Source organism: Stegodyphus dumicola, chromosome 5 (assembly GCF_044657685.1).
Source record: "Stegodyphus dumicola isolate Sdum_Otavi_A_Nest chromosome 5, ASM4465768v1".
Taxonomy (NCBI): Eukaryota; Metazoa; Arthropoda; class Arachnida; order Araneae; family Eresidae; genus Stegodyphus; species Stegodyphus dumicola.
This window is the reverse complement of record NC_140772.1, coordinates 144059823-144084804: the sequence shown is the minus strand read 5'-3', so window position 1 is coordinate 144084804 and position 24982 is coordinate 144059823. Positions and strand designations below refer to the sequence as shown.

At 29.9% G+C, this 24982-nt stretch overlaps 1 protein-coding gene across 4 annotated transcripts in view; it reads left to right on the top strand.

Annotated features, from left to right (window-relative positions):
- The window catches only part of LOC118205713 (uncharacterized), a 260563-nt gene that overhangs the window by 21043 nt on the left and 214538 nt on the right, over positions 1 to 24982 (top strand). For all 4 annotated transcript variants that reach the window (XM_085817148.1, XM_085817147.1, XM_085817146.1 and 1 more), the window contains exons 4-5: positions 6526 to 6630; positions 15254 to 15304. In XM_085817148.1, the coding sequence (XP_085673274.1) occupies positions 6526 to 6630; positions 15254 to 15304 (156 nt within the window). The remainder of the gene's footprint in view (positions 1 to 6525; positions 6631 to 15253; positions 15305 to 24982) is intronic.

The following is a 24982-nucleotide window of genomic DNA, read 5'->3' as shown; positions in this document are numbered from 1 at the left end:
GAAGAGAATCATCCTGATTCTGTATTGTTGAATGAATCATTCCGATTCAGTGAAGGTTTGAAGAGAATCATCCTGATTCTGTGCTGTTGAATGAATCATCCTGATTCTGTATTGTTGAATGAATCATCCCGATTCAGTTGAAGGTTGGAAGAGAATTATCCTGATTCTGTGCTGTTGAATAAATCATCCTGATTTTGTATTGTTGAATGAATCATTCCGATTCAGTGGAGGTTTGAAGAGAATCATCCTGATTCTGTGCTGTTGAATGAATCATCCCAATTCAATGAAGTTTGAAGTAAATCATCCAGATTCAGGAAGTTTTGAGTGAATCATCCCGATTCAATGAAGTATGAAGAGAATCATCCTGATTCTATGCTGTGTGATGAATCATCCCGATTCAATGAAAGTTTGAAGAAAATCATCCTGATTCTGTGTTGTGTGATGAATCATCCCAATTCAATGAACTTTAAAAAGAATCATTCCGACTCAATGAGGTTTGAAGTGAATCATTCCGATTCAGGAAGTTTCGAGTGATTCATCCTGCTTTAATGAAGTATGAAGAGAATCATCCTGATTCTATGGAGTTTCGAGTGAATCATCCTGATTCAACGAAGTATGAAGAGAATCATTCTGATTCTGTGTTGTGTGATGAATCGTCCCGATTCAATGAAGTTTGAAGTGAATCATCTCGATTTAGAAATGTTTGAATGAATCATCCTGACTCAAGTTTGAAGAGAATCATCCCGATTCTATGCTGTTGATGAATCATCCCGATTTGATGAAGTTTGAAAAGAATCATCCTGATTTAGTGAAGTATGGAGGGAATCATCTTCATTCTATGAAGTTTTGAATGAATTATCCTGATTCAGTGAAGTATCATCTTGATTCAATGAAGCTTGAAGGGAATCCTCCAGATTTTATGCTGCTGAATATGAAAAGCACAAAAATATATTATGGTCATCGACGTCTTACGAGCCAGGCAATAAGAGTATGGGTGATGTTACAGCCTATCTGCAAATGAGAGAATAGAAAGTGCCAGAAATTCATGCTTAGATGTGAAGCACCTTATTTAGTGATAACCAATAGTTCACCTACTACATATGCTATTGCTAATCCAGCTAAGCCAGATGAAGTCCTTGGGACTTACCACAGCTCAGTCTTAGGTGCTTATGAACTGCTCGTTTCAAGAGATAGTAGGACTGTAAAACCTCTTCGAAGAAAAGGCAGAACAAAGAAACATATTTCTAGCTCTTCGCCGAGATGTCTTATGAGCCAGAGAAGGAGTCTGTAAGCCAACGGCTCAATGAGTGCCACCTAGTGACCGCCAGAAGAAACACTGGCCCAAAAAAGACTATAGCCTTCAGTCAATGTGCTGGAGTCATGGACTAACCATGTTGTTCCCTAAGATTTACTTTGTAACTTAAATCTGTAATTATAACACCCTTAATTGTAATGTTTTATCTTAATTGTATTTTGTTAATTAAAACTATTTAAAAAGGCCAGGTGAATCTTTTGTTTATAGTAGTTTTGGTTATAAATTAACATTGAGGAGCTAAAATTTTGAGAGCTAATTTTTTAAAAACTAACATTTTTACAAAACTTGGTAGTTTGGCGTAATTTGAGTCGTAGAATTGAAATATGGAAAAAATTGATGTGTCATTTCAGAAAAAAGTCTGATTTTGTGTCCAAATATCTATATTAGAACATTGCTATATATAAATCTAATACATATCGTAAGTGCTTTCTAGACATGAAAAATGCACGTTGAATTTCGTCAATATCCCAAGTAGAATGGATGATATACATATCCTAAGTCACGCTTTTGAAACATGAAAAATTCAAATTTCGTTTTTCATGTCTCAAAAGCACGACTTACAGTGGTGGCCCAAATTGTGAACACTTTTGGAAATTTTTATGTTTTTGAACTTTGTATGCTTATAGAAAATGTTACGTTTCGCAAAATGCAAACTTGTACATATCATTTTAAAGAGAATTTATTACTGAATTCAATACAAAACACAAACTTCAATTATTTGCAATACAAAAAAAGTTATATGAACTTTAATATAAATAAAAAACACAGTTATGAAGTGGTTTGTAATGTCTAGCTTTCCTGGTCAATCACTGTTCTTGTTCTGAGAACCAATCAAATGTTAGTAACTGCCAGTAGAAGCTGACATCGTGTTTACACTTGAAAGAATTCATTATTTTGCTTTGTTCTGTAGAAAGAGGACCTGTTTCTTGTACACTGCAATTACAAGTAGGAATTTTTAAAGCAATGACATCAAATAAAAGAGGAGATTGGACACCTAGAAAGAGATGTAATATTATTATGTTACAAGAAAGTGGTCTTTCCTATGCTGAAATTGCAAGACAGGTGGGTGATTCAGAGACTACATCTGGAGTCCGAAAGTTTTGTTTACAATATCAGGAGACAAATTCAATAAAAAACAAAGAAGGAAAAGGCCGAAAAAGGTGCACCACATCTATTGATGACAGAAGAATAAAAAGACTATGTCTCCAAGATAGAAAAATGTCATCAGCGGCCTTCAGAAGTGATCTGAATGATGCTGGTGTTTCTGTCAGTTCAAGAACAAGGAGGAGAAGATTAACAGATGTTGGACTGAGAGGTAGAATTCTACGAAAAAAGCCTTATCTTAATTTTCAGCAACGAAAAAAAGACTACAGTGGGCAAAGGAACACATTAATTGGATAGATGATCAGTGTTCACAAGTTATATGGAGTGATGAAACTAAGATATCGTTATTCGGTAGTGATGGGTGAAAATATGTAAGATGTAGAATAGGAGAAGAGCTACATCCTGACTGCATTCAAGCAACTGTGAAGAACCCAGTTAGTGTTATGATTTGGTCATGCATGTCAGCAAATGGTATTGGTCACCTTCATGTCATCGATGGGATACTGAATGCCAGAAAATACATTGACACTATTCTAGAACCAAAACTTCTACCTGCCATCAGAGATCTCTTTCCCAACAATGCTTCGTTTATTTTTCAGCAGGATTCTGCTCCTTGCCACACGGCCAAAATATCGAAAGAGTTGTTTCGTACAAAGAGCATTAAATTGTTGTCATGGCCAGGAAACAGTCCTGACCTCAATCCTATCGAAAACTTGTGGCACCGTTTGAAAACTCTTGTCCCAATGAGGCACCCATCAAATAAAAGGGAACTAATTGAGGCTATAATTGTTTCCTGGCATCATGTAATAACGAAAGAAGAGCTTAAAACTCTTGTCAGCTCAATGAAAAGTCGATGTGAAGTTATAATCAAAAATAAAGGGTAGCCTACTAATTACTGATAACTCACTGCAATCATCACTATCTAATGTATATCGATAACTATTATCGTTTAACTTTTTTTGGATTGTAAATAATTGAATTTTATGTTTTGTATTGAATTCAGTAATAAATTCTCTTTAAAATGATATATACAAGTTTGTATTTTGTGAAACGTAACGTTTTCTATAAGCAAACAAAGTTCAAAAACATAAAAATTTCCAAAATTGTCCACAATTTTGGCCACCATTGTAGGATATGTATTTAGATTTATATGTAGCATTGTTCTAATGTAGGTATTTTGACACAAAATCGGACTTTTTCTGAAATGACATGCCATTCTTTTTCCATATTTCGATTCTACCACTCAAATTATGCCAAGTTTTGCAAAAATCGCATGAGTAGTTTTTAAAAAATTAGCTCTCAAAATTTTAGCTCCTCAGTGTTAATTGAATTTGATATACAGTTATTAATATCTCTTTTTTTTTTATTAAACTAATTTGATTCTTCCTTTGGTATTTCGAAATCTAGGTTCATTCCAAACAAAATTCGCCTATTTTTTATGATTTATCTTTTAAATTTTTTTAAAAAAAATTTGTGTTATACCCTATTAAATTTTTGTCATCTTCTTAAAGTAGATTTATTTATAAGTATACTTGCAAAAAATATGAGTTTTCTATTCAAAATTTCCTAAGATATACGAGAATTTACATTTTGAAATTTGGCGTATTTATTATAAGCGATAATAATGAAAATGTGGTTTACTCACTTTGAAAATTATTTGAAAGTATGAACGACGACTTTTTTTTTTTTTTTGGCTCATGGACAATGAAAAATAGGTTGTTATAAATTAAGAAATTTGCCAAGTGAATTATTCTTGCCGCAAATTGTAAAAAATGCACCAATGTAAATTTTTAAATTTCTCCATAAATGTCTTGCCAAAAATTACAAAATTTAATACCTAGGCATAATTTGAGTTGTGAAATTGAAATATTGAAAGACATTGGCATGTCATTTCAGAAAAAGTCCAATTTTTGTGTCAAAATACCTATGTTAGAACGATGCTATAAATATAATATATATACTAAGTCATGCTTTCGACACATGGAAAACGCAATTTAATTTCATCAATCGGCCCAGTAGAACAAGGGATATAGAACTGTCCCTCCTTTATTTTTTATTATTTATTTATTTATTTATTTATTTTTTTTTTTTTTTGCACAGTGTACTTATATGCATTACATACATACATTTCTGGCCCTGGCCTCGGTCCATGCCAAACAGAACAGTACCGAATTTTCTACTATTTTTTTATCATTGTCTTTTATTATGTTACTTTGTTTTTGTTTCAATTTTAGAATAGGAATGGATTTTGGAATTTTCAAATGGGAACATTGCTAATTGTACTTTATTAAATGAGAGTGTTTATTTTCAAGTTGAAATCCAAGTATTACTAACTTAATTGAACATTTGTATACGCCTACATTATCTCACTTCACTTTTATAAAACATTTACATTAAAAAGTTTTTCAATTGACCCTCTCCCTCCCCTCCCAACAAAAAGGAAGAGAGGGACCCAAAAAATTTTAATAGTTAGCATTTGCATCACACAATTGATTGTTGTAAGAGAATATGACTTTTTAGGATCTTTTAATTGCATACAAAGAATTGTACAGTTAAAAAAAGTTCAATCTAACCATTGATGCATATTGTTGTATTTCAGTTCTTCATATTAACAAGAGAAAATGAGAGCAATCAGCTTGCAGTATTGAGATAGGCAAACAGAGACCTAAAGCTACAAATAACAGTTCTCTCATTTCTGCAGCTTAATCTCCTGCATGTCTCATTCTATAATTGTCAGTATCTCAACTCAGCACACCATCATTAATACATCCATCTATTAAGACTTTCATTACACCCACTATCTTTCGAATTTTATAAATTACAGCTGTTTGTCTGGGCTGCGTATGTGTCATTTTGTTTTTGTATTTGTCATATTCAAACAGCATTTAGGTTATTTTGGATGCTGTTTAGGCAGCTGTTGTTATGCATTATTTGGTATAATTTGATAAGACTATTATTGGAAGCTTGGAAATGCTATAAATTTCTTCCCATATAAATTGCTTCTTTGCTTTACCTTATTTCAGCTTTAAAAATATTTTAGAAGGATACTGTACTGTAATACTCTGTATAAAAATGGCAGAAAGGTTTTTGAAAAACTTCCAAAACATGGATAAATGTCTGCTTTTATGTGCAAGGCATTCTTTTTCCTTTGAGCTCTGTTTTTCACTTTGTCACACATTATTTGAATTTTATTTGCTTTATAAGATAGTTTTGTTTGTTATGTATTTATGTTTGATTTTTTAATCTGAATTTATAAATTTGTTTTATGATACCAAGTATCATTCCATATAATTGCATTCAATCTTGTTCATCTATTTATTAGAAACTGATGCTTCTATAATATTAAATGTAAATAATATGTAAAAAGAACTATTATAATCAGTCCATAAACATGCACACCACAGTTGCAGAAGGATTGTAAGTGCCTTAGATAAATTAATTTTTTACAATTCAGCTTGTAAAAGGGAAAACATCAAACATTCTTATTTTTATTGGCTGTCAATTTTTAAAATTTTCACCAAGTCAAGTTACATTTAAAACTTTGAAAGAAAGAGAAGAAAAAAGAAATAATAAGAGAGAGAGAGTGGGAGATGAAAAAGAAATAATTTTGATACTCAGCTGAAAATGCTATTCACCATTCTCATCCTTTTTATGTTGGCTATTAGAATATATGACTAAAATCAATATTTCCATTACATGAAAAATCAAAAAGAGCTTAGCATCTTCTCATATTCTACTCAATACATCTAAATTAGAAAAATGAAGGGGAGGAGAAGAAAAAGAAAATATTCTGATGACTAGCTGAAAATGTTATTCGCCTTCTCATTTTCTTTATATTAATTATGACTAAAATTGATATTTTTATTACATGTAAAAGAAAAGAGAACTTATAATCTTCTAGTATTCTACCAAATATATCTATATAACATCTATATTTTCTCAGAAAAATATGCATATTAGTATTATTATTCAGCAAAAGTTACTGCTTTAGAATTACTTTAAAATTTGTTTGTGGTATTTGATCTGATTTCATTTTTATTTTCTTTTTCACATTTTTACTTCCAAAAAAATATGTTATTTGTAATTAAAGCAGTTTGTCCTTACAGGCTTATATTATCATCACAAATTTTGTAATTGAAAAATCAACCCACATTAAAGAGAATGAGATGCCATTGCAAGTTTTAGTAAAGAAAGAAGATTCACAAGTTTGGGTATGCATTTTTAAATATCAAAACTGAACATAGGATATTCGTACTATAGTAAAGAAAAAATATGTATTTCATATCCTCCAAATAAGAATTTTATTAAAGTTTCTAAGCCATGTTATCCTAAATGAACAGCTCATAATTTATCTAATAGTACTATTTTATGTGAATTAACTAAGAACATTTCATTACAATTAGACATTCCAGCTGTGGAATTTAAATCTTTGTCTGGTAATTAAAAAGTAATAAATAGTAAAGACTGGTAATAAAAAATTTAAATATGTCATCTATTAGAGGAACTAATCAGTTTGATTATGGTATTATACAAAATACACTATATGGAATAATAAAAATTACAAATATTTCTGCTGAGCAACACATCCATTGTATTCTAACAAATTTATATAAAGCTGCTTCTGCTCAAACATTTCAATATGCTACTTAAAGTGCTGTTGATTTACATTTTAGACAAGAATGTTACTGCAAAAAATGGATTGATCACAGACTTTCCATTACCACAGAAAATTTTCTAAAAACCAAATGCCAATCCTAGTCATCCATGGGCCTGTATAATTGCAACTTGATAAAAAATTATTTAATTTTTTCAATAAAATGTTATGTAAAAATTTTTGGTAATTGCATGTTAACAGATAAAAAGCCAAAAAAGGACAAGTAGTTGCCAACTTTCACACCATAACTCAAATTAATTCTTATTGCAAACATATAAAATTGCTGAGTTTTAAGGGAAAAGTTTTTTTTTTTTTTTTTTTCCCCCCTTCAGATTTTAATCATGGGTCTATGAGATCTACCAAACAATGAAGTCTGTGCTTTTAGCTTCTTACAAGAGCATATTGCCAAATAACCAACAGTGTTCCAGTTAACACATTCTGGTGTTCATATACAAATTATCAAATGAGTATTAGGTTCTGTAAAATGGTGGAATGAGAAACATAGGGACACAGCGAGATAATATTTGATGCAGTAACCTAGCACAGTTCATATGACAGCAAAAAGTAAAAAACATATGAAGCTATTATGGTGGAACATTTACATTGCAGTGAGCGGCAACATTCATTTTTGCTGTGTAATATGCAGGCATGCTTGCTACCTAGCAAGACGATAAAAACTTGAACTTTTTCAGCAAGAGACTCTCTTCTTGCCTGTTTGTAGTCAATGTTTGACATTGTCTCATGATTGTGTTCATTTTAAATATTTAGCCTCTTGCAAGGTGTATTTTTACATTTTAAATGTTGAATAAAATTGGTTTTGAATTATTTGTTAGAGTTGTGGCCTATTTTAATGTCTTCTGATGAGTCTGGAGTATAATGATGTTGAGCATTACCATAATTCTTGACATCTTGCAAAAGGTTAAAGTATGCTACAATTTTGCGTACAGTTGTACAAGTAATTTTGAGCAAGCTGAATAAAATTTGGGATTTCATGGTGGTATTATGTCTGTGCAAAACGATTTTGTCCTTAAAAGTCCTTAATTTGGCTTGAAATTGCAAAAGGTGCTTAATTTAACTCACATTTCTTTTTTTTACAACTGCCATTTTGAATGTGAATTAACATTTTAAAGGAATATTTTTGACAATGCATTGACAAACATGTATTTAATGGATTAATGTTTGAATTCTTTTCTGCGTCTTAATATAAATGGTGAATATCAAGATTTAGGCACAAAGCACTGCCTCGATTGAAGCATAAACATTTCAAAATTATTTCTTTTTGCAAATGAAGAGCTAAATTTGGTGACCTATCAACATTTTGGAGATTTCAAGCTCAGTTTGTATACAAAATTGTTTATTTAAAGATTTGTGAATCTTTTGATGATTTAAAAAAAAAATAACATTGACACAAATAATCATGATATATTAAAATTATATTTCAAAAATAGCATTAAAATAAAATATTTTTATTTTTGCTGCCATATTTTAAAATGATCTTACTTTCCATTTTGGTGACATGTTTTGATTCTGAAAGAGACATGTTTTGATTCTGAAATTTACTTTTTCCTTTTCTGATTTCTCCCCCCCCCCCATGTCTTCTGACTTTTTACTCTTATAGAGCTGGTTGGCATGATTTTCTTTTGGAATTTAGACCTCGTACCTCGAAAGGTTTAGAAGGATTAACTTGCAATGCAGAAAAATGTAATGAAATAATGTCACCAAATCATGTGTACAGCTTTAGATACTAATATTGTATCATATGACATTGTGAAGGTTTGATCCTGAAATTTCAAAAACAAGGACTCTGACATTCAAGAAGCAGGATGCTCTGGACAGCGTACTGATGTTGATGAGGCCTGTCTGCAAGATCAGTATGCAACCATTTGAGAACTTGCTAAGGAGTTAGACATTAGTGCTATGTCCATTAGTTGCAGTATGCATCGCATGAACTTCACGTACAAGTTCAATCACTGGGTGTCGCTAACTCGAGCAGATAAGGACAGGCATGCTTGAGCCTGCACTAATCTGCTCGAATATCAAGTCAAGGATAAAATTCTGGACTGGATTGTCACTTGTGATGAAAAGTGGATTTACTTCAACTACACAGGCCAAAAAGGGGTCTGTGCCTGATGAGCCTGTCGGCACAAAGCGCACTTTGACTAACAAAAAGATCAGGCTTTGCAGATGGTATGCCTGCTGAAACACTTCAAAGCAACAGAAAATATGGTCAAATTCTACTCTGTACAATGCTGATAATGATATCCCCTTTATAAGAAAATAAATTAATCAGGTATTTAGTCATCTCCCTGAAAAAAAAGTGCAAGTTTCAGATGGCTTGCATTACAAAGTAATTAAAATAGCATTTAAGGCACATTCTGGATTTTTCTTAAAATATTTCATAAACTCTTCCAGTATAAAATGTCTCCTAAAATTTTCAGAATAGTCCATGTTTTATTCTCATTTTTGTGTGAGTTTTTATGGAAACAGCCAACTAAATACCTTGGAAATATTGAAATTGAACGTCCTGAAATCAAAGATATGTTTATCTATATATAGGTAAAAGCAGGGTTCGTAGCAGTCCTTATAAGTGCTTATAAGTCCTTATATTTGAAAATAAAATATAAAGGCCCTTATAGGTGCTTACTTTTTCTTTAAAGCCCTTATTTTTTTGTTTTTAGTGCTTATTTTTTGCTTTTAGTGTTTTTTTTTTTTTTTTTAAATTTTTTTTTAATTTAATGAACGCGCTATTTTTTCCTGTACCAAAGCCGAAACTAAATAAACAACTTTTCTTCCTAATATGGAATATCAGATGGTGAGTCATACTCCCGGAAATAGCTTTTCCCCCTTTCTCTGCATTCACATAACCTTTGGTGTGCACGAAGAGTACAGACAGGTGCCCGTCGTTCTATTGGTGAAAGAATTGCGAAAGCAGTAGAAAATTCCGCTACATTTGGCATTCTTTTTCTCCCACCCAAATACTACACATGTTTGAATTTCTATCAAGATCTCAAAATTTTGCATTCTCGTTCTGCTTGGTCAGTTCATATTCGTGTTTATTATGATCGTTATGCTTATATTATAAGCATATGTATGAATGTTTATAATAACATAGTTGCAGTAATTGCTGAAGTATAGTAAACTTCCAAAAATGGTTATGTTTTAACACAGATTAGCTTTCTAAGGAATAATATTCGGAATGGCTTAAATAAAGGGAAAGTAATCGAATAGTCAAAATAATTTAATTTTTTTGGCCAATATATTATACAGTACGAAGGTTGGGAGGTCTCCCCTTTCTCTGCAAAATCTTGAATATTGAAACTGTTACAGTTCGCTGCAAAACAAGCAACAGACCTTTTTTTTTTTTTGGTTTCTTTCCAATCTGGATTGAATAGGACTAAAAGTTCTGCGGTCTTCCAACCCAAGCAAAGAATGATTCTATTCCGGAAATTTAACGCCGTCTGTTGAAAATTAGAATGAAAAACACCCCAATGATTTAGTTCTTTATTCTCCCAATACCGGCAGTTGTTGATTCCGATTGCATAATATCACGTAGGGAAGAATTACGGCGCACGTATTGCGCATTAACGTTTGCGATATTTTGCAGAGATAATTAATTTTGATGTTCAGTTCGAGATTTTTTTTATGAACACTTACTAACTGAAAGAGTTTTACTGTGCTTGCTAAGCAGAATATTTTTTTAGTTCTGTTGGTTTATTTTTATATGATGCACATATTGAAATGTCAAAAGCATTTATTAGCGGAAAAATCTAAAGAGCGGCTACAGTCTACCCCCCCCCCTTTCCGCTCCTTCAAGTTACGCTCGACTGTCCGAATATTCGCCAAATCCAAGTATGCGGATTAGTTAAGCTTTTACTGTTAAAGATGGCTGCATGAAGCAAATTTCTGTCTTCTGATTTCAGAAATGTTCCTCTTTTTTACTTAAATTACTTTGCTTGCAATTTCTGTTAAGAGGAAACTGATATACAATGAAAATTTAGAAAATGTTCAGAATTTAGATTTAAATTATTTAAATATCAATATGAGTGGAAAACTAAATTGTATTTATTATTAGGTTCCAAGCGAATACAATAAATATGCCTTATTATTATTTATTTTCTCTTGAAATTTCATCATTAAATCTTGTAATATAGTTTAGTTCTTCATAGTTTTTTTTCATCTCATTGTAAACTATTTCTGTAAATTGAACTATTATTTAAAATTAAAAACAAAAACAAAAAAGTAATTATTTTCCATGGTTGAGGTAATGCTTATTCTCTCGTAATAAGTACTTCATTTCTCATATTTTAAATTACAAGTCTAATTTTTAAGGTTATGCAGTTGTGTATGATGTAATTAGACAGGTGCTTATTTTTTTATTTAAAATGTGGCTATGAACCCTGTAAAGGGAATGTAATGACTATTAAAGCAGTTGAATTTCACCCTAATTAAAAGGTTGAAGGTAAATGTTCATGTTAAAAACAGTTTTTTGGAATGTGCTTTTTATTTAGAAAGCTTTTTATTTTTAATTTAGAAATGTTAATGTTATTAAAGTTATCATGTTTATTCATATGTTTATAACCCTAGCTTTTTAGTTAAAAATGCATTACTAAAAAGCTAGGGTTAAAAATACATGCTTTGTTGCTCTTTTACTTTGGCCGATATATTTCAAATCACTTGACAAGATATTCTATAAATTCTCCAAGAATTAAAGTCAGAAATGGAATTTTTAAGAATCAAACCATGGATTTTATTTATAAGTGAGAAAATGACTTTAAAATCGAACTTTTGGATAGTCCAAAATAATTTCCATCCTTCAAAAGAGTTTCTTACCCTGTAACAAATTCTTTTCAAGTTATTGATAGAGGTATTTCTCCTTTGTGCTTTGTTTTCGTTTGATATTAAATCTCTGTTCACTATTGTTCTACTTGCAGAAGTACTAAAATGTCTTAACGCTAAGCTTAGAGAATTCCATTTCACACATACTGAAATTGAAAAGTTAATTTTTAGTATAAGTTTCTAAAAAATTTTTCCCCTTCATCAAAACATTCTAAAAGGGAGCTCCTCTGAATTTTAAAACAAATTCATCCTCAAAATGATTGTTTTCATCTTACTAATTGATTTGTTCATGGAATTAGATGCATATGCTCTGATAGATAAAGCAATAATAATGAAGAGCTTCAAGGAAATAGAGATATCTAATGTTCTTGATGGTTCAAAGTATTATTTATTGTTCATTGGAAGACAGACTGAATCTTGGCAAAGCTGATGGCAACAACTTGCAAACTGTAACAGACAAAAGAGACAGCACTTTCAGCATCATTATATGGTTTGATATCTTGGGATTAGCAGCAGACAACAACAGAAATGAGCAAAACTGAAAACAGAGGGAAGTTGAAATAATGATATCTTATTAAATATTGCAGTGTTAATATATTGTGTATTCTTATCAGAATGTAAGTTTCTTTTAAATAAATAAGATTATGGTAGTTGCTAGTAGTTTATCCTTAAATACTTTTTCATTTCTTATTTTTATTCATAATTACATTTCATTATCATTCATAAATTCTTTTCATTTACACTTACAGTAACCACGTCCTTTGAAAAATAAATTATTCAGATAATTTTCCCATCTCGAATTATGTATGATAAAGTTAGAAGAAAAGAAGGGAATATGCAAGTAAATATGGTATGGAGGAAAGAATTTAAAATACTTTGAAGGGTTAAATGCTAATACGTTTTATTTGCATGCTGTTATTTGAATTTTTTTGCTGTGATGTGCATTTCATGTATTTCAAGTATCTAGTATAGGAAGGCTTTAGAATCAAAATATAGTTTCAAAAAACATGCTTCATAACTTGCAATGTGCTGATGCTATAAAATCCCTTTAATCTTGAAAAGAATTAGATTACTGAAACTTTACTTTTTCAGTCAATAGAATAGTTAATCTATGCATTTTATTTAACAATTTCTTTTACTAAAAAACTCTGCATTTTCTTTTGTCAAAAGAGGAGAAAAATGTGCCTTAGTGAAACATAAAATTAAGCAAAACAACCTTGTGTTTGGCACAGATTTTAATTAAGACTCGATTTTAAGGGCAAACAGTTACAAGTTCCTCTTCACCAGGAGCAAAGAAATCCAAAGCAAAGAGAGAATCCATTGTTGTATTTAAATCAAAAGCAAAGCAATAAGGTGAACAAGAGTGTAGTGCCATCTGCCACAGAAATAGTAAAGCAAATTAAGTTAATAGAATTTTAAAAGCATCAGGAAATACTGGATTAAAATCATTAATTAAACAAGATAAACCTTTGCATATATGAGAATCTTCAGTGAAATCCAGTTCAGCAGCTGAAGAAGCTTTATGGATAAATTTTGCAGACCAAAGTCAAAATTGCAGTTAAATCTAACTATGATTAGCTCTAAAAGATTTTTTTATTTCTTTTTGGACATATGATTTGTGTTCCTTGAAATGAAACTTTTTAATGCTCCTTTAGTTTGGCTGATATATTTCAAATCTCCATTGACAAGATAAATTCCCCTAGAATTAAAGTCAGAAATGGGATTTTTACGAATCAAACCATGGATTTTATTAATGAGAAAATGACTTATTAATAAAATCTATGGTTTGATTCGTAAAAATCCCATTTCAGAAGCGAGAAAATGACTTGAAAATTGAACGTCTAGATAAGTTTGAGGGAATTTCCATCTATCAAAAGAGTTTCTTACCCTGTAACAAATTCTTTTGAAGTTACCGATAAAGATATTTCTCCTTTGCACTCCATTATGATTTCTTTTGATGTTAAAATCTCTGTTCATTAATGTTCCACTTGCAGAAGCATTAAAATGTGTTCGAAAATTCCATTTCGCACATACTGAAACTGAAGAGTTAATTTTTCTTGCTAAAGCCTGTGAGTCAAACCCACTTTGTTTTGGAAAATGAATATTATCACCAAATTGAAGGATTATTTATGGGTAATCCCGTCAGTCCTGTACTTGCTGACATTTACATGCACTATTTTGAGGTCAAATTATTTGAAAAATTATCTTGTCATGTGTGGATTCACTGCCTAGACGATACTTTCACATTTTTTGATGGTAATAAAGAAGATTTATTCTAGATTTTATCTGTTGTAAATTTAGTTGTACCAACTGTCAAGTTCATTTTCGTAACTGAGTCTTACAGTGCTGTGCCCTTCCTTGATAGTCTTAGAAACCATAATGAATCTGATTTCAGCACTACTGTTTACTGAAAATCCTTTTTTTGTTTGTTTTCCCCCTCCCATGCTAAGTAATGGCACACAGCTAAGCAAAAAAAATGGCTCCTTTTTACTATTTGCTCTCGAAGTTTGTTCCTCAGAATCTTTCCTTGCTAATGAACTCAATTATTTGAGATCAGTTACCACTGACCAAGGATTTTGTCTCATGAGCAGTGGTGCCTTTCAAAAATGTTCAGCTTGCCATCAAAGAAGACAAGTTAATACATAAAGTACTAAAGACTGTTAGAAATAACATTAATAACCTTGTTGTTCTTCCATTTCATTCTTCTATCAGTTTCAGTTATAAAGCTGTCTATTACAAAATCGTATGGAAATTGGATTTCAATTTCTCCAACCAGTATTCAAATGATTTTCTCACCTATCAATAAAATCCATGGTTTGATTCTTAAACGTTCAATTTTTGACTTTAATTCTTGGGAAATTAAAGCATATCTGTTAGTGTGGTTTGAGGTATATCTGCTAAATTAAAAGAGCATTAAAGTTTTCCATGAGGAACACGAATGTGTGCAAAGAGAATAATAAAATCTTTGATAACTAATCATAATTGGAGATTTAATCACAATTTTGACTTCATGTCTGCAAAAATTATCCATAAACCTTTTTCCATCAGAGAATTGGATTTCCTAGAAGCTTCTCATATACTCAAAGATTTACCTTGTTTAGTTAATGATTTAATCCAGTATTTCCTAATGCTTTTAAAATCCTAGGAACTTCATTTTCTTTACTGTTTCTGCAGATGGAATGAACTAACTTCTCATTCAATTTACTTTTTTGCTTTTGCTATAAATAAAGTCATGGCTTCTCCCTTTGCTGTAGATTTTTTTGCTCCTTATGAAGAGATATCTGTACCTGTTCGTCGTTTAAAGTACAAAACTGTTTGTGCTTACTGAGTGTTTTTTCTTTTAGTTTGGGAGAAAAGTTGCCAGTTCAAAATCAAGTTCTACTGCTGGAAACTCGGTAAGTTGAATTACATGTATGATAAAAATGTGAACTTTATGTAAATACAACATGTTTGAAGAAGGTGGTTGTGGACTTTGTTTCCTTTAATATTGTTCTTTGTTATAAACTTAGAAATCTAAATTTTCTTAAAGTGAGGTATAAATTTTATGACAATACTTTCAAAATTGTGAGTGAAAAAGTTTCTTAACTAAAAATTTAACTTTGCATAGACCCCTTAGTAAAAAAAATTCAATTAGGGAAATATTTGGTGTGCTGGTTTTGTGTGTTAAGTACATCAAGAAAAAAAATGAAAACAGGGTTTTGGAAAAGTTATACTTAATCAGTTGTCCATGCAAACATCAAATATTTGCAATAATAATAAATGCAGCTAACTGTTGATGACATTCTTTGCGAAAGAATGCAGTTATTCAAAATAAGAATCATTAAAGAAGACAATTTTTAAAAAAGTGTTTTTTAAATATGTACAGTGTGTTTCAAAAAGAATATACGTATTTCAAATGCATATATTTATTAAACTGTATGACATACAAATATGAAGCTTTACACACATATGTACAAACCTCTCAATTCAGATTACAGCTGTTACAGATGTTCAATATGTCCTCCATCAGCGACATGAACAATATCGCATCGATACTCAAATTCCTCCCACACTTGTGCAAGCACGTCCGTCGTCACTAATGTTACAGCAGTACGAATCTGGTTCTTCACCTCTTCCAGGTTCTGTGGGATTGGTGGTACATAAACATAGTCTTTAATGAAATCCCACAGAAAGAAGTCACAGGGTGTCAAATCCGGTGACCATGGTTACAGCCGAAAACATCGCGGAGAAAACAACGCAAGGCGAAAACGTCATGCTACAAAACATCGTGGGAGAAAACATCGCAGTTCTAAAACATCGTCGTCAAAAATAAAGCAGTTAAAAAACTTCGCAGTTTAAAAACATCATCGTCGAAAATATCGTGGTAAAAAATAAAGTATCTACAAATCATCGCATGACGATAACATCGCAGACATGCTTTTTTTCAGGCTTTAATAACTGTAAATGGATATTCCCGTAATGATTTGTGAGCGCAAGATGGAAAGAAGGATAATTTTTACTTTCATATTTTTTATTAACTAATAAATTTTAGCTGAAAAAGTAAGATTGAGACTTAAACATAGAAAATTAATGCAACTTATAGCACTTAATAGAATTTTAAACCGACATAGTTAACTAACAAAGGTCATTAATAAATCATTTTTATAAAGTTTTTACTGGTAATTTTTTATGAAAAGTATTATCTAAAAAAGATTAGAAAATGGAAGGTAAGTGACTGCATGACCTTATTTATAAAAAAATTGCTAAGTTAATTTTGAGATTATTTTCTTCACTTTTGTTAGTCTAATACTCTTAAATCGAAAATTATTTCTTGTTTTGTTTCAGTTTATTCTTAAAATGTCATTAAAATTTCCATGCACAGCATGCAGTCAGTTACTTGAATGACGATTTGTTAGTTATGAAGAAAGTCAGCTATGCATAATATTTCAGTAGGATTTTTATTTATTAGATTATGCCAAAACACACTACGGCTATCTGCTTAAGGGGTGGTATTCCTTTGTGGAGTACATACTCAGGAACTGGTTCATATGCACATTACACTTTAGGAACATCACGAAAATCTTCATGCAGTTTTTTTTTTTTTTTTTTTTGTTGTTGTTTTTTAGAAATAATGTATACTTGCAGTGAAAATTCTTGGTGACTATCTCCCTCTAAGACGAACAGTGTTTTTGAGAATAATAAACATTGGTTTTTAATCATTACGCAAGTTCACCACATTCACTCAAGATTAAAAAGATATAGAATTTTGAGTAGTCACTTTAAATAGGATTGCTTATATTTACTTTTAGATTTAAACATTTCTTATTTAGCACTTTAAAAGTATTATTTATTTTTTCATATACATTTTATTCGAAAATTTTGTAGTTACTTGTTGAACTTACAGTGGCCAACTTTCTAAGACAATTTTGAATGTTTTCTTCGGTATTTCTTAATTTTCAGAATATCTTAAATTATGCTCGCCAAAAATCTGTAGCGAAATTAAAATTAATATTTCTGAGTGAGATTCTATTTTGTAGCGATTCTTTGCCTAGCAACTTTGAAGCGACTAATTTTTCTTGTAGATTTTTAATTAAAGGTAAAATTCAGTGAAATAAAAACTTACTCGAATTTCCTTTATATAGATTTCAAGGATAAAAACTGTACATATTTTATATTGTCTTTTCTTTTCACTGACTGAAACGTTTCAAGTACAATTTCTTTTTCTATTTATATAACAAATTGTTTGGAATAAGAAAATATAACATTTTTATGAATCATATATGCTTTAGAAACATATGATTTTGAATATCAATCATAATTAAATTTTAAAATCCAGGTTCGCTTCGTGTATGATTATTTTTTAATTAAAGTATCCAGAAAGAAATTGTTTCAAAAAATGAAAGTATTTAGTGCGTCTAGGCATTAAACTATTGGAAAAAGATATTTTGAAAGAAAGCACGTTAATTTCCATAGTTTATGTTTTAAATCAAACAAAATTATCTTTTTGTTTTAATAATTTTACAAATCTTATTGTTTTTTTTCATCTGTAATTAACTGTAATTTTAGTTTCTCAGTTCGCAATAATAAGCAAAGATATACTGTGAAATAGCTAAGTCAATGAGAGGTGTGTTATTAGGTAAATGTAGGATTCAGTTTATCTATGTACACCACTGTAAACAACAAATATACTAATTGCTTATCTGGATTTCTTTACCTCAACGTTAAACATTTTCTTCCTCTTACACTTCGCAGGGAGGGAAAAAAAGCTTCTCTATCTTTTTTCTCAGTCATAAAAACTCTACCACGATGTTCATTATTGCATCTGCATGTAACAAAAAGAACAAAATGTTGCATATAAGTTTATAAATTCATGGAGTTAGCCAGTTTTTATACTTCGATATGTGTTCTTTTTAATATTCATGTAAGGCTTAATTAGCATGTTGGCTATGATTCATACTATAAACTTGTATAAAATCGAATCACATACTTTTTTGAGTGCTGGATTGCTCAAAAAAAACTTTTTTTTTTCATTTTATTGTTAAAATATGACTAATTTTTATATAAAGTGTATTGGTGATGGTGCGTGTTAAGAGGACTACATATAGTCCTTATTCGTTTTGTATATTTTCCGTATTTACTAGTCCTTATTATATTACATATTATAGTAATGCATTTTAGTAATATTTACGAATTCGCATTGATACTGTGACACAATCATTTTGCTTCTTGAAGGGAACTTTTGCAATAAACTTCGAATGTTTCAGTTTCATCATAAAATGAATTATTTTTTATGGATATTTAGCACTAAAATTTTGATACGAAAAATATGATTTAAATTTTGTGCTATAATTTTGCATTAAACTGGACCAAAATTCTTGGGAAATCCTCTTGTTATTGAAAACTAATACATATATAAAAGTAGAAAATAGTAGTTTCTCTAAAATGTTTTGAATTTCTTTTAAATGAATGTCAAATGCTTCTAGGATTAATATATTCCTAATTGTAATGGGTAAGAATTGCAATAAAAATTATAGCTCATAGGAAATGTAGAATTATAAAACAATCAGATAATTATGAATTTTCTCAACTATATTCAGAATTCTTGCATCTTTTTCTTTAGCATTGGGTCATCAATGATTGTTTCACTAATGACCTAGCTAACTACAGTGTTATCAAATGAATCTTACAAAAATGCATATTATGATGCTTCAAATCATTAAAACAGAAATAATGGCTATCTGGTTACATCTTTGTGTAAGGTCTTTCTGATTTGTATATAAAGATATTTGAGTTATATTTATTTTATTGACAAATGTTTAGAAAGCAGACGTAAAACTCTGATTGACTTAAATGAATGTAGGTCTTTACATTTATGACTTAAATGAATGTAGGTCTTTATACTGAAAATAATGCTAGTTTCATAACTCCCTACAATTAAATATAATATGAATTTCTTGCATATCTATGAATTTGCAATTTGAAAGACACACAATTTGCATTTTTGATAGTCCAGTATCAATGAACACATAAATTCAGAAATTTTAATGAAGAAGATTTCTACTTTTTCTACAATATTCATTTAATTTGTTTACAGTTATGTATAGAGTTTGAGCTTAATTTCAGGATTGGAGACCAGAAATGTTAACTTTTTGTTTACTCGTTTACCTGTTCTAAAAGTATCTGGAAGTGGCATTCGAAGGTAATTTGAAATTTTTACTTAACTCTACAATCTTCTACAATTTAAACAAAATGAAGTAATGTGGTATGCATTATAGAAGAAGATATTATTTTACTAAATACTTACAATATTATTTTTAAAAAAAACTGGTGTAAATATCTTATTTTTCTTTCATGTCTTTCTTTTTTCTTTTTCTTTTTTTCTTTTTTTCATTAAATTACTAGACAAATTGTGTACTTTTGACCAATCTTACTAAAAGAGGTTTGGTTCCTGGAGTAATCATCCAAATAATTTTAAAAATCATTTAAAATGTGAAAAAGGTTGGATAGGAGGTAGTCAGCTGAGGAGCATTTGATATTTTCGTTTGAAAAGTAAATATATATATATATATATCTTTTCTCATTTTAGATCTTTTTTTTTTTTTTTTTTTTTACACGAACTAACCTTATCTCGTATAAAAAAAATTAAGCTTGGAAAACTACAGATCTCAATAAGTTCAATCTCAGTGCAGATTTCAAAAGTTCTTTTGATGCCCTTCAAGTTCCATAACAGACATAAAAATTCTTGTGAAAGGCGTCTCCCGTGAATAAAAAATACATTTTTATTTTAATTAAAAAGAATAAATATTTTAGTTAAATAATAGTTTTACTTTTAATAAACATTAAGTTAAATTAAATTTAAATAATTCTCTTGCGCATTGATTTAAGTAATGAAATTTGAATTTAACAAACATTCTCTATTCGTAAAAAGCAAATTTAAAGTTAATTAAATTTTAAATTATGAAATTTAATTGTAAACAAATGAATGATTAATTATTGCTGCGAACTAATTTGCAATATCATTTAAATTCTGAATACATGGATGACGAAACACGAATTGAATAATTGAAGAGTTAGGTTTGGAGGCAACTTCCCTTGATAAGCTTGTCTCCTGCCTGCTCAACAATTATTCACTTATCATTTTAAAATTTTTTTAGGATTAAAAATTTTTTTGGATTTATATATTTATTCATGGATTTTGCTACTTTCACGTAATTTAAATGATATTGTAGATTAGTTCGCAGCAATAATTAATCATTTATTTGTTTACAATTAAATTTCATAATTTAAAATTTAATTAACTTTAAATTTGCTTTTTACGAATAGAGAATGTTTGTTAAATTTTTATTTTAATTAAATATATTTACTTTTTGTTTATTTGCATTTTTGCTATTGATTAGTTCTTAAATGTTCATGTTTTTTAAAGAAATCGAAAGTTGATTAAAGAAATCGATATATTAATATATGAATATAATATATGAATCATATGCTGAAAAATTCTTTCCCTATGCTATTTACATAATCAAATGGTTTTTTTTATACTGAAAAAGTACTGGATATATACTGAAAAGTTTTTTTACATTCATATACTGAAAAAGTATTTCCTTATGCTATTTATATAGTGAAAAATGTTTCCTTATTGTGAAATAAATACTGAATGTATACTGAAATGCGTTTTATATTCTTTCCTAATGCTATTCATATGCTAACTTGCTAGTTTTGAAAGACCTCTTTTTAACTTTCCCTCTATATTAATTTCCAAACTTAAGCTGAAACTTCGTTTGCAACATTAAACCACAGTATTTTATAAAAGAAGACTCCCATCATAAGTCATCTATTTTATGAAGCAGTATAGAGATTGTTTGTTGAATTACATAATCACCTTGTATTAATGTTTATTTCTCAGATCAAATTATATCCAAAATTGCATCCTGAAAAATTCGTTTACAATAGACTGTGTTACTTTCAGATTTTGCAGTGCGTCAGGAAATAATATTTTGAATCTATATTTTAATCAAAAGTTGCCATTCTTAATATTATACTATTTTTATTCAACACAGAGCTTTATAATCCACTCTTTTATGATGTTTAAGTAATTATAAAAATTTATAGTTGTTATTGAATAATGAAAAATATTTATGACAGCATTATAAAATTTAGCGTAGATATGTCAGCCTTGTTCAAAATTTGTAGCTTAAGAATAAACAATAGTTTTACTTTCTTTCATTTCGTAAAAAAGGTGATATCATGTCAAAACTTTGCAAATAATGTACCATCTATTAATGCAGTTATAAAAAATTAATAAATAATAAATACTTCATTGTATACATTTAAAAAATTAGGAGCGCGAGAAAACTGTAAACATAGCAGAAATTTCCGCTTAAGTTAGAACTAATATTTAATATTGCTTCATAAATATTTGCGAATAAGCTATACATGGAAAACCATAAGCATATTTTGAGAATGTATTTTTGTAGCAAAAGACCGATGTTTATAGTGTTACCCATTGCAGAAAAACATGAAACTCTCTAAAATACCTTTCATATTTATCAAATAAAACTTCCATTTATATATCATTCTATATTTAGCAAATGAAAAACTGCTGTTAAGGATTTTTAACGTTAAATTTACATTACTGTCATATAATAAATTATTTTTAAAATTATGTTATATAATCAGTACTGATCAAAATTGAAATGACTAGGGATTTAAAAGCAAATCTCTTACCTCAGTTTTCAAATTTTCCCCCTTTTAAATATGCAAAAATACGCAATAAAATACTATATTGTCTCAAAACATAATGGTGTCATATATGAAAAAGTTTTGTCTTTTAAGAATCTTTCAGAAAGACAAAAGGGATTTACATATAAGATGTGCCCACGTATATAAGTTTGATATATCAAAGTAAGTTACAAGAAAAGCCATTAAAAGTCTAATCTTATTATTTGAGATAAAATTAAGTAAATATATCTCCCATTGCTTTACGAGTTAAAAAAATACTCTTAAATGTATTCTTTAATATTAAGCTGCCTGATCAGGATGATTTCAGAAAAGAATAGAAATTGAAAATTTCATCTTATATGCATCCACAATGGTATTAAATTTACTGAATTTTATTAAAATATAGATAGCTTATTAAGCTAAAAAATTATCCATTGTAAACAAATACTCTAAAGTCATTTTCTCACACAAACATGAATTAATGAAAAATGAAACGAAATAAAATTTTAATTGATAGGAATTTTTCAAAAATATCGTTATTGTTAATACCAAATCTCCAATAAATTTTAGCTTCGCGTACCGTTTCAGTTAATAAATGGTATTTTAACGAACAAGGCATCATCATTTGTCGTTCATAATTTCTCTGATGAAATAAAATTTGATTTATACTACCAAAGAGTGTATACCAAAGAGGCTTAAATAAAACACATTATACCAAAGAGGCTTCAATAAAGCACATTATATGGAATAAAATATCATTCACATACATTCATGAAAGCTAGTATAATTGTAAATATCAACTCTAAGAGCATAAAAGTTCGCCTAATATTTTTCAGAAAATATAGTGTAATTACGACTCATGTTAAAGCTGTAGTAATAAAACGTATAATTATATCAGACATTAAACATCCTCATTAATTAATGTATAAAAAATTTACACCTGCAGTTGAAAATTGTAGGCTATTCCCCTTAAATAGTCTAAAATAGGCCGACCATTATAATAATTTACAATCTTTTGAATTCTGAGAGATGTATCTCTGTTAACTTTTCTACTTACTGGTGGATGGTGACCTGCAATGTATTACATAATCACCTTTTTCAATTTTTATAGAATTAAAATTTTGTTCCTTTTTTAAGCAATCAATAAATTTCCAGATTGTTAGATGGCATCCGTTCATAAGTTCGTTGAATCTGCGATGCCATCTTTCAACCGCATTATTTGTCCTTGGAACTTTATCTTTTACAGCATCATAACAGTTCCAAAGAGGGATGTCAAACACTGGTCTGCGACGTTGTCCACGACGAGTAAATCTACCAATCCATGTGTCTTCAAAATAATTTATGATTGGTTGAATGATGTTCATATTATTTACAAAATAAGTAGATGATATAAATTGTTCAAATGCTTCAATGACATCTGAAGTAGAAACGAAAGCCAAAGCTGCAAGTTGAGAGATTTCCAAAACGAAATTCGGATCAGTTTCATATTTACTTTGCAAACCTGCAGATTGAATCTTTCTATACACACATTGACTTAAATGAAAAAAAAAATCCTCTCTGAATGATATTCAGAAAGGAATTTTTAAGGGCATTTATGGCAGCCTTTTCAAAATCAGTCATTACAGTTTTGGGCTGCAGATTCGGTTTCAAAGATTTTATCACCGTAAACACTCTATTGTATGTTTCTTCGCGTTTGTTTGGCATTAATACATATACTGAAGGTATCACATTATCATATTTAACACCATGGATTGTATAAATCTGACTGAAAAGCGGTGGTGTTGCTTTAAAAGTTCCATCAGCAAACCAGTTCGGACATTCAGCCATGAAGTCCAGATTTCTGAGGGTCGAAAAAATTAGAATTCTGTCTGTCTGCGCTCCACTGTCATACAGCAAAAATTTCTCTTCTTTTAGTGTTTTTGAAAACTGTTCTGGGATTACTAATTCTTCAAGACATCTAGGATTATGCAATGGCATTTCTCCGTGTCGAGCATATCTGATAATTTTTTTAATATTTTCCACTGGTGGTATATGCCCCGAAACAGCACAAGGAAGACCAATTGTACCAACTGCTGCTAAAGAATGTGTCGATTCTTGCATTGTTACCGCACGCTCTTTAATTGAACTCATAATCTCTTTCGCTGTAATTTTGCCAGCATTTGGAGGATGCCCGTGAGATTTTTCAAGAATGATATTATCATCGTGAGTGTGAATTCGCCCTTTCCACTTGCAAGTAAAATACTCTACACATTTCCAAATACTTTTCTCAGCACTAGCACGTTCAAAATTATAGATGTATCTTTTCACCATAAGTTGTTTACGGTTCTTTTGGCTGATGATATAGTGTAACGGCATGTTGGCTCCTCTGACAGAAAATGCAGTTAAGTTTCCGAGTTTCAGGTACAGCTAAGACTTGGAGCATCAGACATACATTATTTACCTAATTGTCAAACAATGGTTTTCTCGAGGCAGGAGCCACCTGTTTCCCCTTCAGGCTCAAATGACGTTTTACGGTTTGTTAAGTAAAAATAAGCAGGTGTTCCATTATTGAACACGGTTAGTATATGTTTATTAGTAGTTGAACACCAGGAAAATTTCTGTGAACTGAAAAATGTCAGCTAAGCAATTTAAAATTTGATTTATTTTTAGTGTATCTGGAATCATTATTGCTAGTTTAAAACTAATGAGCAGTTTTTGTATATAGTGCTGGAATAGATTAAAAATTTAATAATAATTAAACTCGAGGTTCCTTTCAGGTAACGAATATTAGCATCTTTACTGAGAAAAGCTAGTAAACAGAGTTTTGAAATCGGAATCAATTATTTAATTATTTTAAAATGGTTCAAAACCAAAGAAAAAGATCTTTAAATGAAATA